General features: G+C 33.0%; 1 protein-coding gene across 4 annotated transcripts in view; it reads right to left on the bottom strand.

The window, feature by feature from the left end:
- Lrp4 (LDL receptor related protein 4) overlaps window positions 1–23551 on the bottom strand; it is a 98769-nt gene extending 75218 nt beyond the window's left edge. Inside the window, exons 1-2 of one of the 4 annotated variants that reach the window (XM_074185317.1) lie at window positions 23416–23551; window positions 9548–9734 (exon numbers count right to left, since the gene is read on the bottom strand). In XM_074185317.1, coding sequence (XP_074041418.1) covers window positions 9548–9620 — 73 coding nt within the window. In that variant the 5' untranslated portion in view covers window positions 9621–9734; window positions 23416–23551. Of the gene's footprint in view, window positions 1–9547; window positions 9735–10624; window positions 10816–23249 lie in introns of those variants that run through there. The other 3 variants (XM_074185319.1, XM_074185316.1, XM_074185318.1) reach the window with 3 other exon arrangements.
- Window positions 23552–25237: the final 1686 nt, after the last annotated feature.

The following is a 25237-nucleotide window of genomic DNA, read 5'->3' as shown; positions in this document are numbered from 1 at the left end:
AAATTTCTTTGTTTTGGCGAATAAAAAGCTATACAATATCGAGTAAATATTCAAAAACACCGCCTTCTTGTTGAACATATATTTGTACCTTCTCGTGACATAACGTCTTGCTTCCAACAAAATTCGGCCATCAATTGTATTAATTATAGTTTCAATATAATTTTTCAATTCACCTACATTATTATTATTTGTTGTTTTGTACATATCATTTTTCAGAAATTCTCAAAAAATAAAATTTAGAGGTGTCATCTGTTGAATGAGGAGGCTACTAAACAGGACCATTTGTAGCAATCCATCTGTTTACAAAACAGTATCATAACATGCCACTGAATTTGAAAAAGTTGCCTCATTGCTCCATATAATATTTCTAAAAAAGTTTGGATCTTGTCTGCATTTATTGATGAACCACCAAACCTCAATCGTCTCTCATGGTCACCAGGTTCTAGTGTTTACACTGGTCTCAACTTATAAGGAGAAATCTTATGTTTCTTCAGAATTCGTTGTATAACAGACGATGGAACAACTGTTTCTCTAGATAAATCGACGATGAAGCACAGCCAAAAAACGCCGATTAGATAATTCACGATCGGGGAACTAATGTTTTTACGAATCGAAATGCATGAATAAATATAGTATGTTCCATTTGAAACATATCATTTCATGAAATATTTCAAGAACGCGACTGTAACTTTTTTGTTGTTGGCATCGAGAAGACCATTGAAAATGCTACTAGCTTGTTCATTTAACTGAATTCGTAGCATATATTAACGAAGTTGGCAATGAAGCCGATTTAATTTGCGACACCCTTTATATATTTTCTGAAAAAATTATTATAGAAAATTGAGTAGACTTGACTCGAGAACTGGTGATAAATTAAAAAAATTATATAATCAAATTGAAATTCGACAGTGGTGAAGGCATTATTCCACCATGGACTTCAATAATCAGGACAACAACGATTATAGTGATAATCATGATAATTATGATAATTATTACTTTCACAATGAAAACTATAATAAGAGTGTATATTCAATGTTCATATGGAAGTAGTTGTTCAAAAGGGCTTTTTCTTCCAGTTTGTGTCTTGACATTTTTTTTGCATGATCTACACATATTTATGAATAGTTCATTTTTGCAATTAATTGCTCACTTTCTTCAACTCAACTCAAACTCAACCTAAGCTAAACGTCAATCATCTCCACAACAATTACTGTTACTGGAGTTTTTTTCCAACACCAAACTGTTATTTCAACACCTCGACACGTGTTTCGATCACCAAGTGATCATCTTCAAGAGGAAGATCACGAAACACGTGTGGATGTGTTAAAATAACGGTTTGGTGCTGGGAAAAAATCCAGTAATATCCATTACTACACCAAAGGTTCCAAACAGTGCATCACAAGTCCACAAGAATTTAAATAATTTAACCTAACCTTACCATTTACAGTTGACATTTCTATCTAGACTCAGCATATAATTTTGAATCTCGTATAATTTTTTATGGTTCGTTATCGGAGATTGTCATATTATAATGAAAAATATAACTAAATATTTAATTATTTTGCCAGAATGAACTATTGAAAACAAAAAACACTCGGAGAACTACACCTCACTTAACCTTAACTGGATTCCACTTGAACCTAACCTAACCAATACCCTACTCATCCTCAACAATTGCTCAAAATCAGTTGCTGAGCTTAATCCAACTCAAACCTAACATAATATAACTTAAACCCTAGTCATCCATCTAACTTTTCAAATTTTCTTCATCGAGTAGTATCTTGCTATCAAATGGAGAACTAAAAATAGGAATTTCATTCAGTTTGGTTGTGCTTTCGTTGGATACCAGGGTGGATCGAAAGACCCTGGTGTGAACAACTGAATCCACTTCCTATGAAAAAAGAGATAATAATCAATCATATTGGATTCCTAGCCTTATATGTTTTCAATATGTCATTCTGAAAATGTATGGTTCAGTAGAATAGAAAAAATCCAAAGTCGTTATGAATAACGAAGAAATTAGTGAAATTCTGACCACTACTGTTCTCCAGGAGGAGAAGAATAACTTCGTTTGAAATTACTGGTGAATTTCATTAGTTCGGACTTTCATTGTCTAATATTTCTGATGAAATAATCGATAAAATCAAAATGAATAACTGGAAATAACAATTATATCAAGCGAAAAAACCCTGAAATGAAATTACATTAAAATGAAATACAAGCAACAATTGAAAATTGAACAAAAAAAGAAATAAAAATTTAAAAGATTTCAAGCCAAGTTACTTCACGATTTTCGATTGTAAGTATCGACAATCATCTTCTGGTGCTTTCACCTATCCCCTCTTTCCTCTCTCCGCTTCACCGGTTTAGCGAGAGCTGACCGCTTGGCGGGAGTTGGCCGTTTTTCGCTTGATTGTGGATTTCTATATGTTGCTTATTTCTACGCTAGCTTGGCTGAATGTATTGTTGGACAACATATACGCGGCTTCTCTAAATCTTCTCCTTCATGTTCCTCCAGTGTTCCTCCCTGTGGATGATTTCAGCTAGGGAAACTTGACGTTATGTTGATGGGTCCAAGCATGCTCTGCTATTGTCGATTTGCTGGTTTCTACTCACTGAGTGTATTTCTTGTGCTCGGCAATGCGGACTTTCAATGGTCTTTTAATTTCCTTGATATAAGATTTTCCGCACTCGCGGGGTATCAGGATCTGAAGCAGGTTCTGATATACTTCAACCCAATTCTTATCCTTTCCGACAATCCTCTGATGTAGGAAGTACTTCTTGTGACGGCTTCTCTTCCTTGCGAAGCTTCTGCTGTCATTTATCAAAGTCTGTTCCACTATCACTTTGGAGTAACCATTCTGTTTGAAGATAATTTTTGATGATGTCTAGTTGTTTCTCTGAACCTCCCTTCGTATTACAGAACCCAAAAGCACGATCTACTATAGTCTTGACGATTCCTCTTGTAGTAGATTGATAGTGGTTGGATTCGTGGTTCAGATACTGTCCCATGTGAGTGGGTTTTTGGTAAACATGTTTTCCACTTAGTGTTACAATGGATAAGGAAGTCCACAATGAATATCCATTCTTAAACGTATTGGTGAAGAGAACCGACACATCACCCGAAGACGATTGTGATCAGTAACAATCGAAACATCGTGAAGGAATTCGGCTTGAAATCTTTTAACTTTTTATTCTTTTTTATTGTTCAGTTTTCAATTGTTGCTTGTATTTTATTTTATTATAATTTCATTTCAGGTTTTTTTTTGACTAATATAATTGTTATTTTCATCTATTAATTTCAATCACATTGATTCTTCAGGGATTTGAAAACATTTTTCATCATATTAAACAATGGAAGTCCGAACTAATGAAATTCATGTATGTGTGTGATGCACTGGCAGCTGTTCGCTAATAAATGGGAATTCATCAAACGGAAATGTTTGTGTTATACAGTCAAAACGATGAAAACTTCAAAATGTATGTACCCTATATCAAAAGATTTGAAGAAGAAATCAAATGACTGAAAACTATCATTGAACAAAATGCCATGAATACCTACGAGGGCAAAAACATGTACTTTCTAGTCGAAAAAAATAAGAAGTTGCACGAAAATGATCTCTCAATAGTATCGAATATAGTAGATAAGGAGTCGATAAGGGACACTTTAGAAAATAGTGGAAAAAATTTTAAAAATTAGAATCAACTTTCAAATACAACTTTGAAAGTTCAAATAGCTATGCAGACAAAATGAAGAATAAAATGTATATACTACCTAAATTGAAAAAAAATGAAACATTGGTAATCAAACCAAAATCCATCCAATACTTAAATAAAACTACAGGTGATCTGTGAAAAAATATTGATGTGACTCAGCTGAATACGAGCATAAGTTTTTTGAATAAAAAAACAGATATGCATTGAAATTCAATACAAAAATGAAAGACAAAACTTCAAAAACTGAATGAAATTATTAACGACTAATTACCCCCAAAATATGAGACTACGGTAAAAACTTTGAATAGACCAATAATCAAAATTTCCGATTTGAAACTGGATAATTAACCGAGTAAAGAATAAAAGACACAATGATATAAATGAAAATGATGATTTTAAAAAGAATAATTGCTGTACTGTATTTGCAGAAACTCACTGCCTAAAATCGTTCATATCAATAATAAACTGAAGACTGGCCAGCAGAATCCATCTGTTCATGAAAATAGTTTCCCTCATAAATGTAAAAAATGTTTTTGATCCAACCAGAACAAATGTGGGAATGAAATAAAATGTACAGGAAATTATAAAGTTAAAATATGTAAAAATGATAATGTAGTAATTGTATTCACACTACTATTACACTTCAGAAAAATTATAAATCCTTATATTTAGGAACAGGCAAAAATTGTCCTATACTACACTTTCATCATAATGGATAAATATCAGAGATAAACAGTTGCTAGTAATCATGAAAATGTAAAAATATTGGAACTACCCTCTTTGGATGAATACAAGTGGTGATGAGCAGGACATCTGACAATGATATACTTCAATTGAACTTCGACGAAGATCAAAATCAGCAACAAGTAAATCTAACCAGCAAATCTTAATAAACGTAATATTTCACAAATTGAGTTGCCATACTTGTAGACTGGCTGTAAATCAAATTATCTAAAATAACAATTCATTTAGACCAGTCTCAAATCACCTACACTGTAGGTTAATGGACTGACACCTATCAGAAAACAAGTACTCCTCTGGCTAATACCATGAAGGGCGTTGGAATATATCCAACAGGTGTCAGTGCAGGATTCTTCTCTGAAGTTTTTCCTGCATATGATGTTGGCGATACAACTTCCGTAATCAGTTTTCAATAACTGGGACACACTTGCAGACCGGTTTCGGGCTCTTAGGCCACTGGTCAGTGCAAGGTAGTGTCTATCAACAATATGAAGTCGATGATTTCACATAATTGCAAATCGAATTCCTTTCAGAGTATCATTCCTTGAACTAGGCAGAAGCGAACGACAAACAACGTGCTTGTCATCGATACTGACATCGTTTTGACAAAAAAGAAAAAAACATTTCACTCTTGATGGTTTTGATTCTGCAATTCTGAGTAGGAATAAACGTGTAGGAGGAATTGCAAATTATTTTTATGCCAAATTTGTCGACCACCTTCCAAATCAAAGTAATGATTTTTTTTCAATTCAATGTATAAACGAATGATACTCATTGATTGCTACACTTCTGAATATTTGTTTTTCAAATGAACTTGAAGAATTTATTGAGCAATGAAAATTATACAAAAAGTTTGTCAAATATTTTTGATTCGAACAAATTTTTAAATATGTAATGAAACTGTTCCTAGGTTCAAGAGGGTTGAAGAATAGTTCTACTTTGATTTATCATATTTCAAGCACAGCCCAACAACCAAATTAACCTTATTTTCATAATCAATAGTCCAATCAGTGACCATGAAATACAGATAGTTTAGATGGAATGCAATCATAATGTTCCAAAAAATTAAATAATTCCTGAAGAGAAAAAAACTTGAATCGTTTCACTTTCAATTTTGACAATCTAGATATGTACAATGAGGTTATTGATGTTGAAAAATTCATTACGGACCCCAAACAAAAATTTAATGAGAATTACTTCAAAAAATAAGGGAAATTAAAATCAAAGATTTTAAATCAACGGACCCAAGAAATCAACAATCATTTTAAAACCATCAGTTCGAAATTATCGTAAAAAATTCCAGCAGCCACAAATATTACCCACTATTCATCAAACGTTATACCTATCAATGTTTCTGAAACCAGTAGATATTCTGGAGATTGGAAAAAGCACAAATAATTTAGGTTCAAATGTTATCAAAACGGTTAAGAGGGAAATTTTACCAATTTTATGTGAAATTGAACAAAAGTCATACAGGCATAGTGCCAGAAAAAATGAAAATAGTTCATTTACCAAAATGGTATTTTTCAATATGATTAACTATCGTCCTCTGTTCTTTTTGTAATGTTGAACATTATTAAAAATTATCTTTGTCAGGCTATAAAACTTTTTAAAATTGGCCATTTATACATATATTCTAGGCATTACGGTTTCCGCCAGTATAAAAATAATAAAGCTATGCGATTGATAGGATAACTAACATACCAACTAAAATTGATCATGATAAAAAATGTAGTCGTCAATAGTCTTGATATAAATTGACAAAAAAATATTACTGAAGAAATCACTTGTATAATAAAAAATATTATTAGTGTGTGAAAAAGGAAAGATCTTTATTTTGAAGATATTTTGTGGAGTTCAGCAATAATCTATTCTTGGCCTTATTCTGTTTCTCATCTAGATTTATTCAAGGACACAATTATGAGTGGGTAGGATACTTGTCATTTAGTTATTCACATATACCACAAACCCCATTTATTAACAATAAAAAAAATAAAATTGGTAGGAACAACATGATATAAATATGAAATTCATTAATAATTTCAGGAACAAAAACAATCGACATATTCAGTTTCATTTCAAAAAACATCTAAGGCATATTCATGATGTAACATATTCTACCGAGTATTTGAAACATGGGAAAATTCCATATGTGATATTCCAAAATGAACTTCATCAAGAATTTATGAGAATTTTCTTATGATCATCTCATTACTAACGCAAGCTTTTAGTGCTATATCGCTTCATTCACGAATGTCTCAAAAACAATCTTATTTATTGTCGGATCTCAAATGCCATTTGTTCAACTTCTATGGTTTGCACAGCTTGAGAATCATCTCTTCTGAATCTCTCTTCATCGCTCCCACCGACCTTCAACGCATTCACTTTCAGTATCAAAAACTAGTACGATATCAATGACATCAGTATTGTATTGTGTGGGATCACTAAAAAGTAGAGTACAATTTTTTCATTTAATGCATCAGTAAAGGTAGCTTACTGTGGAAATAGTTCTCTTAAAGAATGAATTATGGTGAAATCATCCAAAAATATGTTGAGATCTATTATATTAATAATAAAATCCAAGATATTCAATAACATTTTCAGAAAATTTTGAAAAGCTATTGCTTAGTTCATAACTAACTGTGTCCAGAAAGATTTGACAGGTGTAAGAGACAACTGTTGGTGTTGGTTGAGTATAATTATGATATTATATTCAAGATTGAACTAAAATTCAAATTAGGACAGAATGAAAGTGAATGCGGAGATAGTATTGATGCTGGTCAGACAAACCTATGAATTAAAACCTTGTTCTTCTTTAATTTGATCGTTAAATGAAACAGAAGGCTTTGGTAGAAAATATGCAGGGTATTATAGTCTTGTTTTATTGCAAATAATTGAAGATAAGAAAACAACATCAAGAAGAGAGCGAACAGATTCTTAAATCTAACATTTTTTTTGTGTGAACGGCTTTGACTGCTTTGATTGCCACTCGCGTGTTTTAGCTAGTCAAGGAAATTATAACCGATAAAGATATTTATATTTACGAGGAAATCATAAACACGTATTTTGGAGAATGAGCTGCTTGTTTTGGTTCACATTATCGATGTTTTGGCGAAGGCATAGAAATATAAACCAGTTTTCAAATTGTGTAGCTCATTGAATTTGTAATATCATTTGGAAAAATGAAAGTTTGGAAGTTTCAAATTCATACATAGAGAATTTTGTTAGCTACAAACAATTAAATATTCCAACATTTTTTCAAACTGCTGAAAAATATTTACTATAATGAAATTTTGATAGAAAATTTTTGTAAGATCCATTTCTACTGTGAAATATTTTTATCAAATTCTGAAAATGAATGAAAGTTTCTTAACGTTTTTTCTTATCAATAAACTAGCGGACCCGGCGAACGTCGTTCCGCCTTAAAGTCAATGAATGAACAGATATAGGAATTTAAAATTAAAACTAATTAATACAGTTTATTGTATGATTTTTAACTATGAAGGGTTTTAGAAAAACCGAGACACGTGTTTCGCTATACAATAGCTTCCTCAAGCATAAACTGAAAGTTACCTCTAAATTACAATCATTTTATACTCTAACATATTATCTACTCGTAAGTCTACTTTCTGATGAATGGATCTTCCTGCAAAGGTCAGATATGAATTCATTAACTAAATGAATAAATTTTTCGAAAGTAACTTAAATTTACTTGATTATTTTCACCTGGAAGTGAACAGATTCAATGATGGCGTATTATTCAGTTGGATCGTTCATAAGATATTGAGAGTTGATGAATTTGTTTATTTCCATACTCTCCAATAGTTTAAGTTTCAAATCTTTCTTCTGGAAAGAGAGTGGCTTGTATTCATGGTTGAACTCACGTCCCTCTGTGATTGAATGAGTGGCATCTGTGGAATTTATTTTTCCATTCTGAAAATTATTTTTGTGTTCCTTTATGCTGGCTTTGAACGTTCTTCCAGTTTGGCCTATATGAAACATCAGACATGACCCACATGATAATTTATACGCTGCCAATTTTTCTGAAAGTGACCTTTTATCTTTGTTATTCCTAATGTTCATGTGCATGTTGTTGGTTTTGAAAGCAATATTTACATCTTTGTTGTGCAGAAAATCCGAAATATTTGTAGTGGGTTGGCCTGAGTAGGTCTATAAATTTCATCGTCTTCCCTTCGAATTGGGTAAACTTCCTGCAAAGCTTGGCTCTATAACTTTTTTAATAATAAATAATGTATTTGACTGCTATCGTAATCATTGTTGACGGCTATTTGTTTTATTATGTTCAGTTAATAATTGAAATTCGTCTCTGACAAGGGCACATTTATTAATATGTGGATCATACTGTTGAAAGCTGCTACTTTGTGCTGATATGTGTTTCATTGAATTGGAAGTAATACTGTGACAAGCACACCGTGAGCAAGTCTAATATTTCCTTTTTCATTACCGGATTGATAGACTTTTCGTCCAATAGATTCTCTACAAGAGTAATCGTTTCATTTGGAGGCATACAGTATGACCCATAGACTGATAAATGTGTCCTTGTCAGAGTAGAATTTCAATAAAAACTGAACATTATAAAACAAATAGCTAATAGCTAGGGCTATTGAAGTGAAAGTATGATGGCTGACTACTATTGGATCATCCAGAATAGTAGTAACACTCCACCTTATTCAAGAAAGTGTCATAAAAGGAAGTTTTGTTCCAATTAGATATTCAATTAAATTGTTATGAGGGGGAAAACCATTCTTTTATAAAAATACCTACACTTAATATTTCAAAAAGTAGAGCTGCTAGCAATAATCTGAGTACAGATTGGGAATCAGGGTAGAAAATGCAGCTAGATTCATACAAAATATTCCATGCAACAAAAATAGTGTGGTGCAGGGTAATTTTCAAATATTGATCCAAATAGTTTTCCATCATCTGAATATTATCAAAATGAGGTGTAGCTACCTATTCCAAATCATTAAATTATCATAATCAATGACATTATTATTGACTGAAGGTTGATTCAAAGAAATATACAACTGAGATTAATTCATTCGAGATGAAAAAATTGATAACTCACCGTGTACTAGACTGATTCCAAAGAGTATGCACACTATGCTGTCCCCAAAGGGTAGCCCACGTACTTTGACCATTATTCGTTAATGTTGGCTTGAAAAAAGGGTGGACTGCCACCCTTTCCTTTCAGTATCTTCTTTTATAACCAGGCATTTTGCCAGAAGTGCAGATACAAACTGCAAAAAAATGTGCTGAAAATAAAAAATGGTCAGTTTTGAATATTTATTTATATGAAACATAAAATTTATGAAATTTCAATCTATGAAGTTTTTTAATGTATGGTTGATACAGATTAGATGTTATGTTGTTCAGTACAAGTTCATGTTGAGCAGCTTGAGAACCAATGTATGTACTTCTCCAAAGCTGCATCGTAAACATAAATTAATCTGTTTAAAAAATCTCTTTCTGATATTCAGATGTTTACTGAGTTGAACAATATTTTCCAACGAATTTTTCAATACTTTTTATGTACATGATGCACGTAATACCTTCTAATTTCTGTTACTTGATAGACCAACAGGAAATTTGAACTCCTTATTACTGGTAAATCTTGATGAGTCATCTTGAAATTAGATTTTGATAATTCTAATCGAATAATCGAGTGAGCCTATCAAAATATTCTGCAATCACAGTTACAAAGGTAACAACGTCCTGTTTTTATTTCAATCCGTGGTTTGAATGTGTGAAGTATTTTCTAATAAATTTCATAATAATTAAGGAATACAGGGTGTGGACACCTACACCAATAACTATTTTGGAATATGTCCTGTGTGGTTGCCAAAATCATAACTCTATCCAACTCACATTATCAATAATTCATTTTCGAAGGGTTTTTCATCAATTAATCATCAGGATTGTTTGTGTTTTGTTCGAACAAATGGCTCGAAAAGTGAAGAACCTATAATTAACGAACGTATTCGGCAGAAGAGGTGCAGTCCATATTTTTCACAATATGTAATGTTTGGTAGAAACATCCAGAATGTTTATAGAATACATGTACACAATATGATCCCTTAAACATTGAAAGTCATAGTGAATGGCATGCCACCCCAGCTAAAAAAATTATATGAATCCCACATACCGTTTAGGGTGGGTCTTTTTTAAGCAGTGTTACAGTCCAGCGGGTCCGAAGTTTCCTACGGTTTGGTTGTTGAGAAAAATCCTATCATACACACGTACGATTCAATTCATTGTTTAAATATCAATAATAACGGAAATGGAACTTGAAATAATAGTTCTCGATTGACTATTGATTTTCTTGCACTGGATGTATGGCGGTGGACCGCACGCACCTCAGTGAAGGACAAGGAAAACTGAGAGGAAAATAGGGTATCCTCTCTGGCTGATCCTCTCTGGCATTTTCTCGACGCTTTCGACGCGCGTGCGGGAAATTCACACCTACACAAGTCGGAAAAGTTTTGCTTCTTTTGTGTTTTTTGTGCAATTTCAGTGGTGTTATACCGAGCGTTTGCTGATTTCATTACACTTCAGGTTTCAATAACGATTGGTAGTTTTATTGTATTTTATGGTGAATGTCTTGATTTCACCTATTCCTACACTTTTTTAATAACTTTATATCAATAAAGAACACACTTTCGATCTCAAAAAATTATATCGACATCTTTCATGAGTTTTTATAGGTCCTTCCGAAGAAAGTAACAGATTATGAATCTAAAGCAAATGGAACTTCAAACGTTCAAGTCAGTCTCTATATACCTACACAGTGATCAACAACTGTTGTTTATAATTTGGAGTTGGCATAGAACTCAATATTTGAAATTCCTAAATTTCCTAAATTTCTACCTGAATTCGATTAGAACTCCATCACATAAACTCCACCTAAAATGCAATATTTTCCAAGAGATATTAATTTCTTCTGATACGCCTTGAAGTGACAATTCAAAATGAATGAATAAAATGAATGAACAATCGCAGTTCGCATTATTCTGCTACTGATTGAGCAGAGAGTACCTTCCAAATACGCATCGATAGGTATATGTATATCGGATGTCCTAAAACAGTTTCAAATAAAAGTTATATGGCACCAGGAAGAAAATTAGTCTGTGGTTTGCAGGGTGTTGTATTTTTCCGCAAGAGCATACATCATAATTTTTTTCAAGGGAACAATCATTGCACTTTTTCTTTCAGAATTCATTTCCAACTTCAAGACGCCGTTGCCTAGTTACCGATTTTTTTAAATTCGGAAGTGAAACCGATTCTGAATCAAATTAATGTATTGAGGCTGTTTCATCAATGATCTGGTGCAGCCAGAGACTATCAAAATAGCATGTAATTATCTGAGAAACATTATTATTTATACAGGTTCCTTGAAATGTTACTATGATTTTCGACAACATCAGTTGTAGTTTATGCAATTTTTTTAGATTGAATACCCTGCCTGATAATTTTCCTATCTATTAATGAAAGCGTGTTTCACGTTATTCCTAGCCGTCCTTTCATTATTTCCGTTTTCAGAATATTTTCAAAAAATTTGATATATCAGTACATTCTAAATTTGAAACAGAAGTAACGACAGTGATAACACTGATTATAATTTTTTTGGATCTGTACATTTCCTGGATCTCTTTAAAAAGTTTGTTTTCACGCGACCCAGATGAGCAGGCATAATTCGTTGAAATGTCTCACGAATTGTCAATTCCGTATCCTTTTGTGTATCAATGTATAACCGTATCAATCTTCGATTTTTTTTCCTCTTATATCAAAATTTATTGGTGTTAGGTCCGGCGACTTTGTCAGCAAGAGAAAAGATCCTTCTTTTTCAATCCTCATATTAAGAAACATTACATCCAATTTCTCTTGTTCTTTTCCCGAAAAATGTGCTGGTGCCCCATCTGAATGAAGCCACATTTCATCGTTGATGTGATTAGGCAGGTGAAAGTTAAAAAAATAAGCCCCAACAACATTATCTTCAATAACGCTGGATTTCTGTTGATGATTGTTGAAATGCATTTTTTGTAGATTTGTGATTCTATAATAGGTAATGGTAGTTGTGTCCATTGACAAATGCATTCCTGTAAAAGATACTTTCGTCGGTAAATGTAAAGCTCCCACGTGGTGAGACTAAAATTTTCATTAATGAAACTTCAAGCAACCTGAAGGCAAATTCTCACCACCAACCAAAAAGAAATCACTCAGTGGCAAAAACACTAATTACACCTCCAAAGAGGCTATCAGAAAATGAACACAGGTAAAAGAGTTGAACACCGTCGACACAACTCTACGAATGAATGACTACTCAGAGGAAATTATAAAAGCAGCTTCCAAGATCATACGAAAACAGTAGAAAACCCAAGATACACCGGTTATAACAACCATATATTGAAGGATTCATAGACTAAATCAGCAGAATTCTCCGCCAACACAACATGGCAACATCATTCGTACCAGAACGTACAATAACGTCCGTGCTCCGTAATCCAAAGGATCAGATACCACTGGAGTCCCAAGGAGTTTACGAAGTTACATATCACGACTGTGACAACATTAACATCGGCCAGACCAACAAGCGAATCAACATACGTAAGGATGAACACAAATTAGCAGTGAAAGAAAAAGTCACCACATATTTCCTCTTCCAACACGTATAGGCGACAGGACATAACATCAATTTTCAGAACACAGAAACACTAGCAACAATGAAAACTTCTATACTTTTGAACAATCAGATAGGCTATCGAAATTGAAAAACGACCGTGTAATGTGAACAAGAGGGATGACGCGCAAATATTACCAGCAACATGGAGATCCATCTTATCACTCCACAAAATTAAACAGACCGCACAACCCCAGAAGCAAAACTAAGCACATGATATCAGAGGTATAATGACAAACGCAGGCGAAACATCACAGGTGATCGGGCCAACGCAAGTAACCGGGCTAACATAGTGAATCAATTTAGTTCTAAACCCCAGACATCACCAGAAGATGGCAAATGATACTTTGCTGAAACGTTGTGAAAATAATCCTTGTAAGGATCAAAAACACAGTGATGTCCAATAATCTTTCCAATCCTGACCTACCACTTTGCCTCTGAATATCTGACTGAGACACTTTTTTACTTCTACCGTTTCGTGAATCGGTTCCCTGTCAAGGTGATACCACAATTCTACATTCAAAAGCATATTATTCAAAACTTCAGACAACTGGTTCATCATGAACTTTCTATACATGGCTGCGTTAAAATTCCTTTTAGAAAAATGTGGTCCAACTGTTTGGTTATGTATAAAGAGGGTGTACGAATTTTGGCTTATATGGATGGACATTATTTTTGTTCAAAATTATTTCCACAGGTCCGAAGCCAATCACTGTATTTTCTCCACTACTTTTTTCCCTTTCAACAAAGGTCGAACACACATTGAGTCCTTCTTCTTTATTATACTTTATTGTAGTTTCTAGAAACGATTGTCTAGAGAGGCAGTCTTTATGAATGTTTTCAGTTTTTGATGATACCTCGGAACTAGATATAAGAGTATGTTTTGAAATTCGAAAACAATTTATGAAAAAAGAAGAAAGGAACACAGTTACTTGATTAATGTCATATCAACTTCCTCACCTTTAATCCGAATTTGTTTCACAATGAAATGCAAATACTAAATAAACTTTGCAACTTCCATTTTTTTGAGGTACATTTTTTTATATCAGGCCAATGTGGGATTTGGAATATGAATTATGGAATTTGAATCATGTTCAGCTCGAATCGGTAGAGCGGAAGATTTAAAAACTGAAAAAATCGAAGTAACAGTAGAAAGTTTAAATTTGAAAGAAAGGTTCAAAATTGGAAACTGACTGACAGGTTCAGAGTAGCACATGTCAAAATGAAATATTTTGTTTTATACTCACTCATAATGCACACATTCACTGCGAAATAGTATTTTGAATGAATCTATTAATGAAAAAAACCTATGTAGCGCACATTATGTATGACACTGTGTATATACAAGTTTCTGCTAGATGTGAAAATGCATCAATTTTATATATAGATTTAGTAGCAAGGAGAGTTTCCACATTTTTCCCAAGTGAAAATATTACATGAAAGTTAACCGGAGTCACCTGATCCCTAAACTCCAGGAATAAAATATGTGTAATGATCAAATTATTTCTTTAAACTCCATAGTATGTTTTTGGAAAAGAAAGTTTTTGGCTTTCTACTACTCCATCTTGATACAAAAAAAAGGAGATGAGGGAATCTTCCAAAGAAAGGAAGGAATTAATCAATTTGATAATAAGTAACTCTATACATGGATGTATAGATCATGCAAAGAAATAACTTTCAGACACAAACTGAAAGAAAGTCCTCCTGAAACAGCTACTTTCATATAAACATTGAATTACAAGAAAGAAAAAAAATTCTTTCGAAACAAATACTTCTAGATGAACACTGAATTATATAGAAGATGCTTTTCTCTACTCAGTTTGAATTTCAAACATTCGTTGTGGAATAAAAATCAGATATCATCCACATGAGTTCTACTTTAAATGAATGGTAACAAATTGCACTTACATAGAACACTGTCATCTCCACTGGTATACATCGATTCCCAAAAATTAATCTCTCCTAAAAGTATAACCCCTTCAATCCATAGTATGATTTACAACAGTGCATAAAATGAATAAAAATAGTTCAATAATGAATAAATGTACATTTCACTAATAATTGTCAAACAAGACAAAGGCTAAAACCATATTGAGCAGAATGAATATCAATAGACATTACTGGTATTTTTGGGTTTTCACTTCCCTAGAATGAAAAAAAAATCAAAAGTGATAAGATGGAAAGGGCAGTTTATTAGATTTGACAAGAAATATTACTGTGTTTGAATAAGATTTATAAATGCCTGAAATAACTTATGTGCATCCTCAGACAATGGTAACAATACATGCTCTAGTAATAATTGTTTTTTTATCGCCAAAAACTAAATACGTTTTTTAAGATAGTTCAAATGATAGATATAGTTGTCCGTCATTCCATGAATGAATAGAAGCAGAAAATAATTAAACAAGACAATAAGCGATAACCTCAAATTGAATAAACATTTAAATGAAACTTACTAGTTCAGTCAGATGACAAATATTATAAGTCACAACAATAACACCTCAAAAATTAATCCACATCTTTTACATCTCTCCAATATTTTTTATGCCCTACAGAACATCTCAATATGTCTTTGACAATAATATCAAAGATTCTGGTCCATTTTCGCCATCTGTTGTCGAAAATAACACATATTATATAATATCAAGTCTCTCACTTGATACAGGATCATTTGCTCATCGTGAAAAAATACCTCAAGATACTTACTCTATCCGAAAGATAGCTTGAAAAATACTACGAATAATTTTCGCACTAAAATTTCCTCCTCGAACAGAGAGACTCAAAATCTCTTAGAATTTTCATGAATTGCAATCAATAACTTGGAGAATTCAGCGACATCTGTTTGTCGCTCATTCTGATCGCTTCGACATTGATCAAAATCATATTTCTGGGTGTATTTTGAAGTTTGCATTCATCAGATATCTTTTGGGATAATTCTTATGTTGAGATATTCTAGGAATCAAGTTCAAAAATCGTATACTTCCAGTGGTAATTTTCATAATTCATTTATTTATCTATACACTGTTCTATAGGTATCACCCAACTACAGAACAGAGATATAAGTCAAATTGCAACACAATACAATTACAATAAGTTATAAGCTTAAAACAATGCATATAAAATAAGCTGGAATAAAAAGAACTAACCTCAGAGATGGAACAGTAAAAAATGTCGAGCTGACAACTTGCTGAATTGCATTTGACACACATGTTATGCAGAGGTGAACGTTTCAGAATATTTGTACGTGGTGTTAGTAGATAAAAAGGATTATCCACCCTAGAGTGTGGTCTAGGTACATTGAAATTAGGTTTCTGTAGAATATGTGGGTCAATAATTGAATTATGAATCAGTATGAAAAGAAAAATTGTGGAGTGACTCAGGACGGCAATTCAAGCTATTCATAGCATGTCTAGCTAACAATGTTTCATGGGGAACTCCAATTGGTGGATAGACATTGTCTGATCTATAGGAGAGAAGTTTTAGGAAACGACGTTGTACTGATTCAACTTTCTCTATATACAACTGATGAGATGGATTCCAGATTATGGATGCATATTCTAATTTTGATCTGACGAAAGAAGGCATAGTATGAGGTTTTCGAAGAGGATGAATCCGAGAAATCTCTGGAGATTCGTGCCACGGATCCATACATCCTATTTGCAGCAAGTAGAGTCGCTTCAATGTGTGGCATGAAGGAAAGTTTCGTGTTGAAGGTAACACCAAGAATGTGAGAGGCCGTTGAAGTGAAATATCGTTTATTAAATATTGATATGAAAATGGCCGATTTTATAGTCTGTATATCATTACATTACATTAACTCGCATTCAAAGGAAGATTGTTATGCCAATATCATTGCTCAACACGTTTCATATTGAGGAAAAGTTGAAGACAGTCCTCGATGTCATTGATCTCACAATATAATTTCAGGTCAACCGCGTATATCAAACAGTTGATGTCAATGACCTCGAATATGTCGTTTATGAAGGTGTTAAAGAGAAGTGGATCTAGGTTGCTTCCTTGTTGAACACCCGAGGAGGTTGTGTATTCCACAGACTTGAAGCCATGGCATATAATATACTGACGCCTGTCAGTGAAGTATGATACAGAAAGTTGGATGAGTGTCAGAGAAAAGCCGTACCTGCACAATTCCGTAATCAAGTCTGTCGAATACCTTAGAGAAGTTTCGTTATCAGTTCCAGATGTTTCGAATCAATCGAATGCACAAGTTGCCAAAGAAACCGATAAATTCCAAATGTTGAAAACACTGCAGGAAGATTTCCCGCATTTTGATGAAAATCCTCAAGATAGGCCTTTGTTTTTCAAGTCGTTCAAAAATGTTCGCAAACTCTGATTATAGCAATGAAGAAATTATGTTGAAAATGCAAAGATATCTCAAAGGAGAGGCTCAATCCGCAGTTGTTGGAATGTTGTTTAACGGCTGAAAACGTGGACAATGTTATTTCTACTTTGGAAAACCGATTTAGCCGACCTGAATACAGAAAAGAATAGTACAAAAAATTCCCTTCATTAAAGACGGTAGTTTGGAGGAATTGATTAATTTTTCATCTGAAGTGAACAATATGGTGCCTATAATGAAAAGTTTGGACAATAAACGTCATCTAGAAAATCATCAACTGATGAAGCTTTCATGGGGAGACACAGTCGATGACAAAAAAGGTGTAGTAAATTTGGGAAATTTCAGTGCATGGTTGAAAAAAAAGGCCAGCTCTACATGTTATGTTAGTACCTCTCTTTTGAATACTGAATTTCATTCATCGAAATTCACTAATTTCAAGAAAAATGATAGGCGACCGAAATAAAATCCAAAATATTGTGATTAGTCCCAGCACCACAAAGGTACCTGCTCTCAAATGCAATTGAATGATTTTGAAAAAAGATGTGACATTGTCACCAGGAAGAAATTGGGATTTTCTTGTCTTCGGAAAAATCATCAAAAGTTCAAATGCAGAATGAGAAAACTTTGCGCTAGGAACGGTTGTAAATTGTTTCATCATCTCCTGTTAGACAAACAACTGGAAAATGATGATAGGACCATGTTACTACAAGATAATGAAAGTGGTCCAGAAATGGTGTGCTCCGTAAATAATCCCAGAAGCAAGGTCCTATTACGAATAATTTACATAAAATTATATAGACCAAGAGGCAATGTACTTGTTTTGGCACTATGTGATGAAGCTTCGACATCAACATTATTGGATTCAAGAATCGCCAAAAAATTTGGACTAACTGGTGTTAAAGAGTCCCTCTGTCTTCAGCGGACACATGAAAATGTAACTATGCAAGAAAATTTCATGCGGTTGAACGTAAATGTATCCAAAATAGACGACAGCAATAAAAATTCTATTTTGAAAAGTGTGTGAACTGTCACCAACATGTCACTTCCAGACTAACATGTCAATATTGCAGATTGGAGGAAATATTCGCATCTACGAGGTGTTCCGATAAATGACATTCATAATGGAAAACCTGTAATGCTCATTGGCCAAGATAATAGCCATTTGATAATTGCCAGGTAGATACGAAGTGGCCCGGAATATCTTCCAATTGCCAGTAGATGTAAATTGGGTTGGTCTTTACATGGACCAAGCCCTATTAACGAAAAAACTGTCTTCAAAGCTCACACTTCGCACATTTGTGAGAAACAACTATTCGATGATAAACTTCGAGAATCATCCAGGAAATCATATGGCACAGAAACTTTTGGCACTCTGATAACAACCGGTCAACTCTCCCAGGAAAGTTCAGGAGCCTTGAATTTGATGAATTTCATGGGGGAATCATCAATACTCTACTAGACAGTACTTTTGGACTCTGTAATACAAAGAAAAGTTTCGAAAAGAAACTAGGCATCATCAAAAATAACCTTCAACAAAGTGGTTACTCCATAGTGATGGTGGAACAGGCTTTAGCTAGAAGACAGCAAGAGCTCCACAAGGAAGAGAAGCCTCCACAACCAGTACTTGTACTTCCCTACATCATAGGATTGTAGAAATAGCAGAGCACGTTTGGACTCATCATCGGAAGTCAAAAGGGCCTCATAACTTATTTTCGTTATATTAGCTGAAACAGGTTATGAATAACTATGAGTGAAATCCAACAGCAGCAGTTTGAATCACAATCAAACCAGAAGGAACCTTGAATTTATTGTCTGACATGTTCCAAAAAAAAGCGGAGTATTCCTTGTGACATTGCAACTGTCAACTATTCGGTTCCTCAAGTCATTCACATCCAGTGCAGGAACTTTATAAACCTTCAGATTACCCTAAAAATGAAAATCTCAAGGATTCATATCGGAACAAAGTTAGTTTCCTCAGTCCGAACACGTTCCTAATGTTTTTCTTGAACGATGCTATTTTAATAATCACCAATTGACTAGTGAACGAGTATGCCTTTGTAAAACGATAAAGATGATTGAAAATTAATATTTTTGCATGATAGATTGTGCATTTTTTGTGTAACTCCTTCCTGACTGTGCTATGAGATTTAATAATCGACTTGATGTGGCCAAACCGTTGAGATTACATTGGAATTTATATGGTGATGTAATTCACTGTTCGTAGGTGGAAATGGTTTGTATCATTTTCCACTTTGTGAAAAATGAATGGAGACGATGATGTTCTAACTTTGTCAAAATTAAACGGCAAATCACTACCCGCAACGAGCGCAGTATAGTTTGGTGTTGCGCAGTTACGCATTGCGCAGTATGGTTTGGTTCAGCGCAGTTGGTTAAGTATGTGGCGGTTACGCATATATAGACTTGTTAAAATCAAAATTAGTTGCAGTCAATATGTCAATATATGCGCGGTGAAGGAATCAGTTCCCCAACAAAAGGGGATTTTAGAACACCAAAGAACGATCGAATCTGATATACACCATATGGGAAACTTATTTATTGAGGGCTTTTCGATAAAAAGTTTTTCTTGAAACTAAACATGCACCAACAAAATACAGTACAACACAAATATTTGATTTTGTGACAAGAGTAAAGTACTCTTATTTTGAAGAATCTCGGGAAATGTTATTCAAAAAAGTTGTTCATCATTGAAAAATACATCTAGACTTGAAGTCATGGCCATCTAAGTGAAATTTAATTTTTTACCAATTTTTTTTAATGGGGACTACGAAAACATTTTTTGCTAAAAATAAATAGACGGCATCCTGTATACGACGGTTCATTTTGAAAGCCCGTAATGTTACAAATTACACAACTATGGCGTTAACCACGGTCGATTGTTTTGAAAAGTAAATTTTTGGTGCGAAGTTTTTTTATTTTTTGTTAACACCAAAAATTACTCAGAATTATACAGTATTGTAACAAAAACTTGATATTCAATGATATCAAATCACAAAACATCAAAATAAAATAGGTATTTCGGAACAAACTCATTGATTTTCTGGAGATTCAACGTAAAACACTTATTTTGGACAAGAAAATCTCCATTGTGATGTTTTGTGATTTGATATTATTGAATATCAAGTTTTTGTTACAATACTGTATAATTTTGAATAATTTTTGGTGATAACAAAAAATTAAAATAACTTTGCACCAAAAACTTTGAAAATTATTTACTTTTCAAAAAAATTGACCGTGGTTAACACGACAGTTGTGTAATGTGTAATATTACAGGCTTCTAAAATGAACCGTCGTATACAGGATGCTGTCTATTTATCGTTTCAGCAAAAATTTTTTTCGTAGTCACCATTTTAAAAAAATGGATAAAAAAATAAAATTCCACTTAGATGGCCATGATTTTGAATCCAGATGTATTTTTTAATGCTGAACAACTTCTCTGAATAACATTCCTAGAGATTTCTCAAATAAAGAGTACTTTTCTCTTGTCACAAAATCAAATATTTGAAGGCCCCTCGTATAATACGTATATTGTACTGTATTTTGTTGGTGCATGTTTGGTTTCAGAGGATGCTCAAACTTTTATCAGGAATAACTTTTTGTCGAAAAACCCTCAATAAAAAAGTTCCCCATATGGTGCATACTTTGGGGATTACACATATAGGCTCCGTTTCGAGAATGGATATGTTATTGATAATACCCCTATACAATATGAAAACGATGAACTTGTTATAAAAAACGAACATTTCAATCTTACGCAAGGACTACTTTAACTATTATTGAAACGTATTCCTCGACATTTTACATCTAAAGACTTGATTGTATACAAAAATATTTTAATAATCATCAATGCCCACAAACAAAGATATAACTCCTATGGACCAGTGAACGCCAACCGTTCATGGAAGTACCGAAACATCATTTCATTATTGTTTCCTCCAAAAAGAAGAAGGAATACTCGACGCAAAACTCACAGTGAGCAGCGCTTAAACAATATTAATACAATAAAAGCTCACAGTTATGTTGATAAGGTAAATTGATGTCAAGCAGTTTCAAAAGAAAAAATTAAATAATCTTGACTCATATATTATGTAGAGGCCGTCTTGTATTCAATCGAAATTAAATATCGCTCATTTAAAATGTGTTTTATTCCAATCATAGTTTTTACCAAGAACCTAGTTGTTTTCAATTATTGAGCATGAATAGCGAAAAACGTTTTACTTTCCTCAACATTTGTAAATGCACACGCACCAACTTTTTCACCCCTTTTTAAAATCAGATATAAAAATTATTGATCAACGTTGTATCTTAACATGATTATTCAAAACTCATTAGGAAATGATATTTCAAATCGCCAGTTGATATTCAGTACAATCAGTCCTTATAGATGTAGGCTTCCATACGGGGGAATGTGTTGTGTATGTTTTTTGTAGTTTCACGAATGAATAAAAATTTTCTAAACTCAATAAACAAAAAATATTGTATGTAAGAATGAATTCTTTGCTTACGAAACATGAAAAATGTATTGAAACATGAGCTTATTTCAACGGAATATATCATTTGAAATTTTGAATGAAGCGGAGAAAAAATGTTGTATAGAAACACAACTTTATGCGAATCATATCTATGAATATAAGCTGAAGAGACAAAAAATATTGTATGCGAGAATGAACTCTTGCATACTAAACGATGAAATGATGTATTCTAAGAGACCTTGTACACATTGAGGGATCACACGTTGGGAACTGAGGTTCTCGTCATCTTCCAGTCGCCATGTTTTTACGAACGTCCTGTATACGTTGTTTTTCATTGAAATCGCACGTGAAAACTGAGGCTCCCGTCACAGTCCAGTCGCCTTGTTTTTATAGAATGTCCTGTATATGATTTTCTTCTCAATGAGACGTCCTGTATACGTTTTCAAATGAGTCGTTTTGTATATCATTTTTTCAAACACGTGCAGTCATGTTTTTCTGGAATGATCAATTTTGAGAAATCATGTACACATTGAGGGATCGCACGTTGAAAACTGAGGTTCTCGTCACCTTATATTATCATTTTATTTTCTTATACGTTGTATTTTGAAACATCTTGTATAATTTTTCTTCTAACAAACGTCAATGAAACACTCTGTATACATTTTTTCAATAGGTCATGCTATATATTTTTCTCTCAAACACTTCACTGCGACATCCTACACAATTTTTAGTTGAACAAACAAAAATATTGTATGAAAGATTGAACTCTTTGCGTACTAAACGATAAAAAATGTATCGAAACACGACTTCATATGAATGGAATTTAGCGATAGAATTTTTCGAACGAAGCAGAGAAAAAATGTTGCATCGAAACACGACTTCGGTGCAGTTACGCATATAGACTTGTTGGAGTGAACATAATTCAATAAAAAGGTTTGAACTGAACAATGAAAAATGTTGCATCTGTCAATTTAATTTTATAATAAAGTATTCATGCATTAATTTCATTATGCCAAATTTCAATTTTTTGAGTTGACCCGTTCAAAAAATGAAAGAGGGGGGAACATTAAAGAAATGCACTGTATATTGGAGAATGTAGCGGAGTTGTGTAAGCATGTCAGTAAACATTTTTGCCACGATTTTTTCTCACATTTATTCAATTATCAAATCAGTTTTCAACAATGCCAGGCTGAAGTTTGATGAACAGTTATAAATATAAAGTTATAATATGAAGTTGTAAACATACCTTAAATTGAATAAAAATCTCTTCTCTGATGTTCTAGAACACTAAAACTCACTGCACTGTCTAAACATTCGTTGCTAAATGATGAGTAGTACCAAACTAATGACTCAAAGCTATAACCTTCAAGGAGATCAAAAATTTACTTCGAACAATGTTTCAAATATATTACTTTAATTAGTATCCAATCAACGGCCGGGTGAACGAAGAATTGAGACAAAATATTTAAACTGCTACAATTCTAAATATTGCGTATGTATCTCATCTGGGTGCGATTATGATATTTTCAAGTTCAAATATGATTTAATACATGCATTTTATCAATAATAACCGGGTGATATTTGAGGTCAATGATGGAGGAAAAATATGCGTCTGTTTCTGAACTTTATAATGAAAACATTTATTCTCATGAGCATTCATAATACTTGATTTTCATAGATTTTTTCAAATAAACAAAACTTGTTTTTTATTAAAATAATAGCTTTTTTTTTACTCTCATATTGCCCCCGATTTGCTGTCAACTGGGCTTACTTCTACTCTCAATCATTATTGGTTTTAGTGTAGGACTCTTTCTGTAATGAGTATAATTTCGAATCGTGAAATGGAATCTTATTAATTCAAGTGAAGCTTGGCTTGAGCTTAAAAAATCATTGGTTATATCTAGTTTAGCCAATGCAGTAAAATGTTTATACCTTTTTGCCAGCTATTTGCGTAGAATAGGATTGTATTTAATTCCTGGAGAACATCTAGCCTCGTATAAAAGTTTCAATTTTTATTCCTTCCATAGTTAGCAATACATTATCTCCAACTTCCATGTTGCGAAACTATTCATAATGACCTGTTAGATAAACTGATGTGCCAAGGTCCACATAGAAAACATCTTTTTCCAAATAGCTAATCTCGATGGCTGTGATATCTTATCCTGATTCCTCTACTTTTGAATAGTTTTTCGTCATGTTTTAGATTTATACCCATGCTTGTAACAATTTCAATACTTTTTTTTAACATTGACTATTTATTTTATTTATCTTCGTTCTTCGTATTCAGCAACTTCAGCTAACAATTTCTCTTTCAGTCAAAAGCTTTCAAGTGTTATGATAGTTTAAGATTCGAAGAGAGATCACTATTCGCCCATCCATGTCATATTTTTTATTGAATATTATACACATATAAATATATATGAAGGCAGGTTCATGCATCCTGAATTAAAAAAAATAATAATTTTTTGGTTTCACCATGGAACTTTACAGACATGAAGAATATATTCTGATGATTTTCATAGAACTCAATGAGTCGAACAAAATTGGTTAAAAATATATTTTGGTATCTGCAGTAGTTTCGGAACTTTGAAATAAAATTAGATGTTTCTATACTCGTCGTTATTTCCCGTACTATTGAAGATACAGAAAAATTATATTCAATTCACAAGTTTCTCAACTTGTGAGAGTTGTCGTTCGTATGGGGGCGGCAGCTGATTAACGGAAAAACAGATTTTAAAACAGATTTTGAATTGTTCGGCACATTTTTTTGAGAGCAACAAAAGGGATTCCATGATTTTTTTGTCACTGGAATTTTTTTAATTTTTTTTCAGAAAAGAGCCCGAAAAACATCTTTCCGAATTTTTGATTCGATTTATTTTTGATAGGTTTCTTAAAAATAATTGACTACAATATTCATGAAATTTGAATCCATCTCATTTCTTCGAAAAGAATTAACGATTATGCCTTGAGCAGAGACAGACGGACGACAACATTTTTCGATACGGAACAACTTCTTTGAAGTAACCACGGGAATATATATCTCTCGCAATGAATAAGTTGGAATACGTTCTGAAAAAAAGTTTTTTTCAGACACTTTTCTGAAGATAACTTCAATAAGAAAAAATTTATGATTACTTTACAATTTTTCTGTGGCTGAGTATAGGAAATTGTAATTCCGAATAAATTACTGCACACATTGAAATTTTCTACAGAAGAGTTCTATTAAAATTATTC

This window comes from Leptinotarsa decemlineata, unplaced genomic scaffold (genome assembly GCF_025532065.1).
Source record: "Leptinotarsa decemlineata unplaced genomic scaffold, Ldec_3_MD MMD2_tig00026369_RagTag_RagTag, whole genome shotgun sequence".
NCBI lineage: Eukaryota > Metazoa > Arthropoda > Insecta > Coleoptera > Chrysomelidae > Leptinotarsa > Leptinotarsa decemlineata.
Note: the sequence above shows the minus strand (reverse complement) of the source record. Positions and strands in the feature narration are given on the sequence as shown.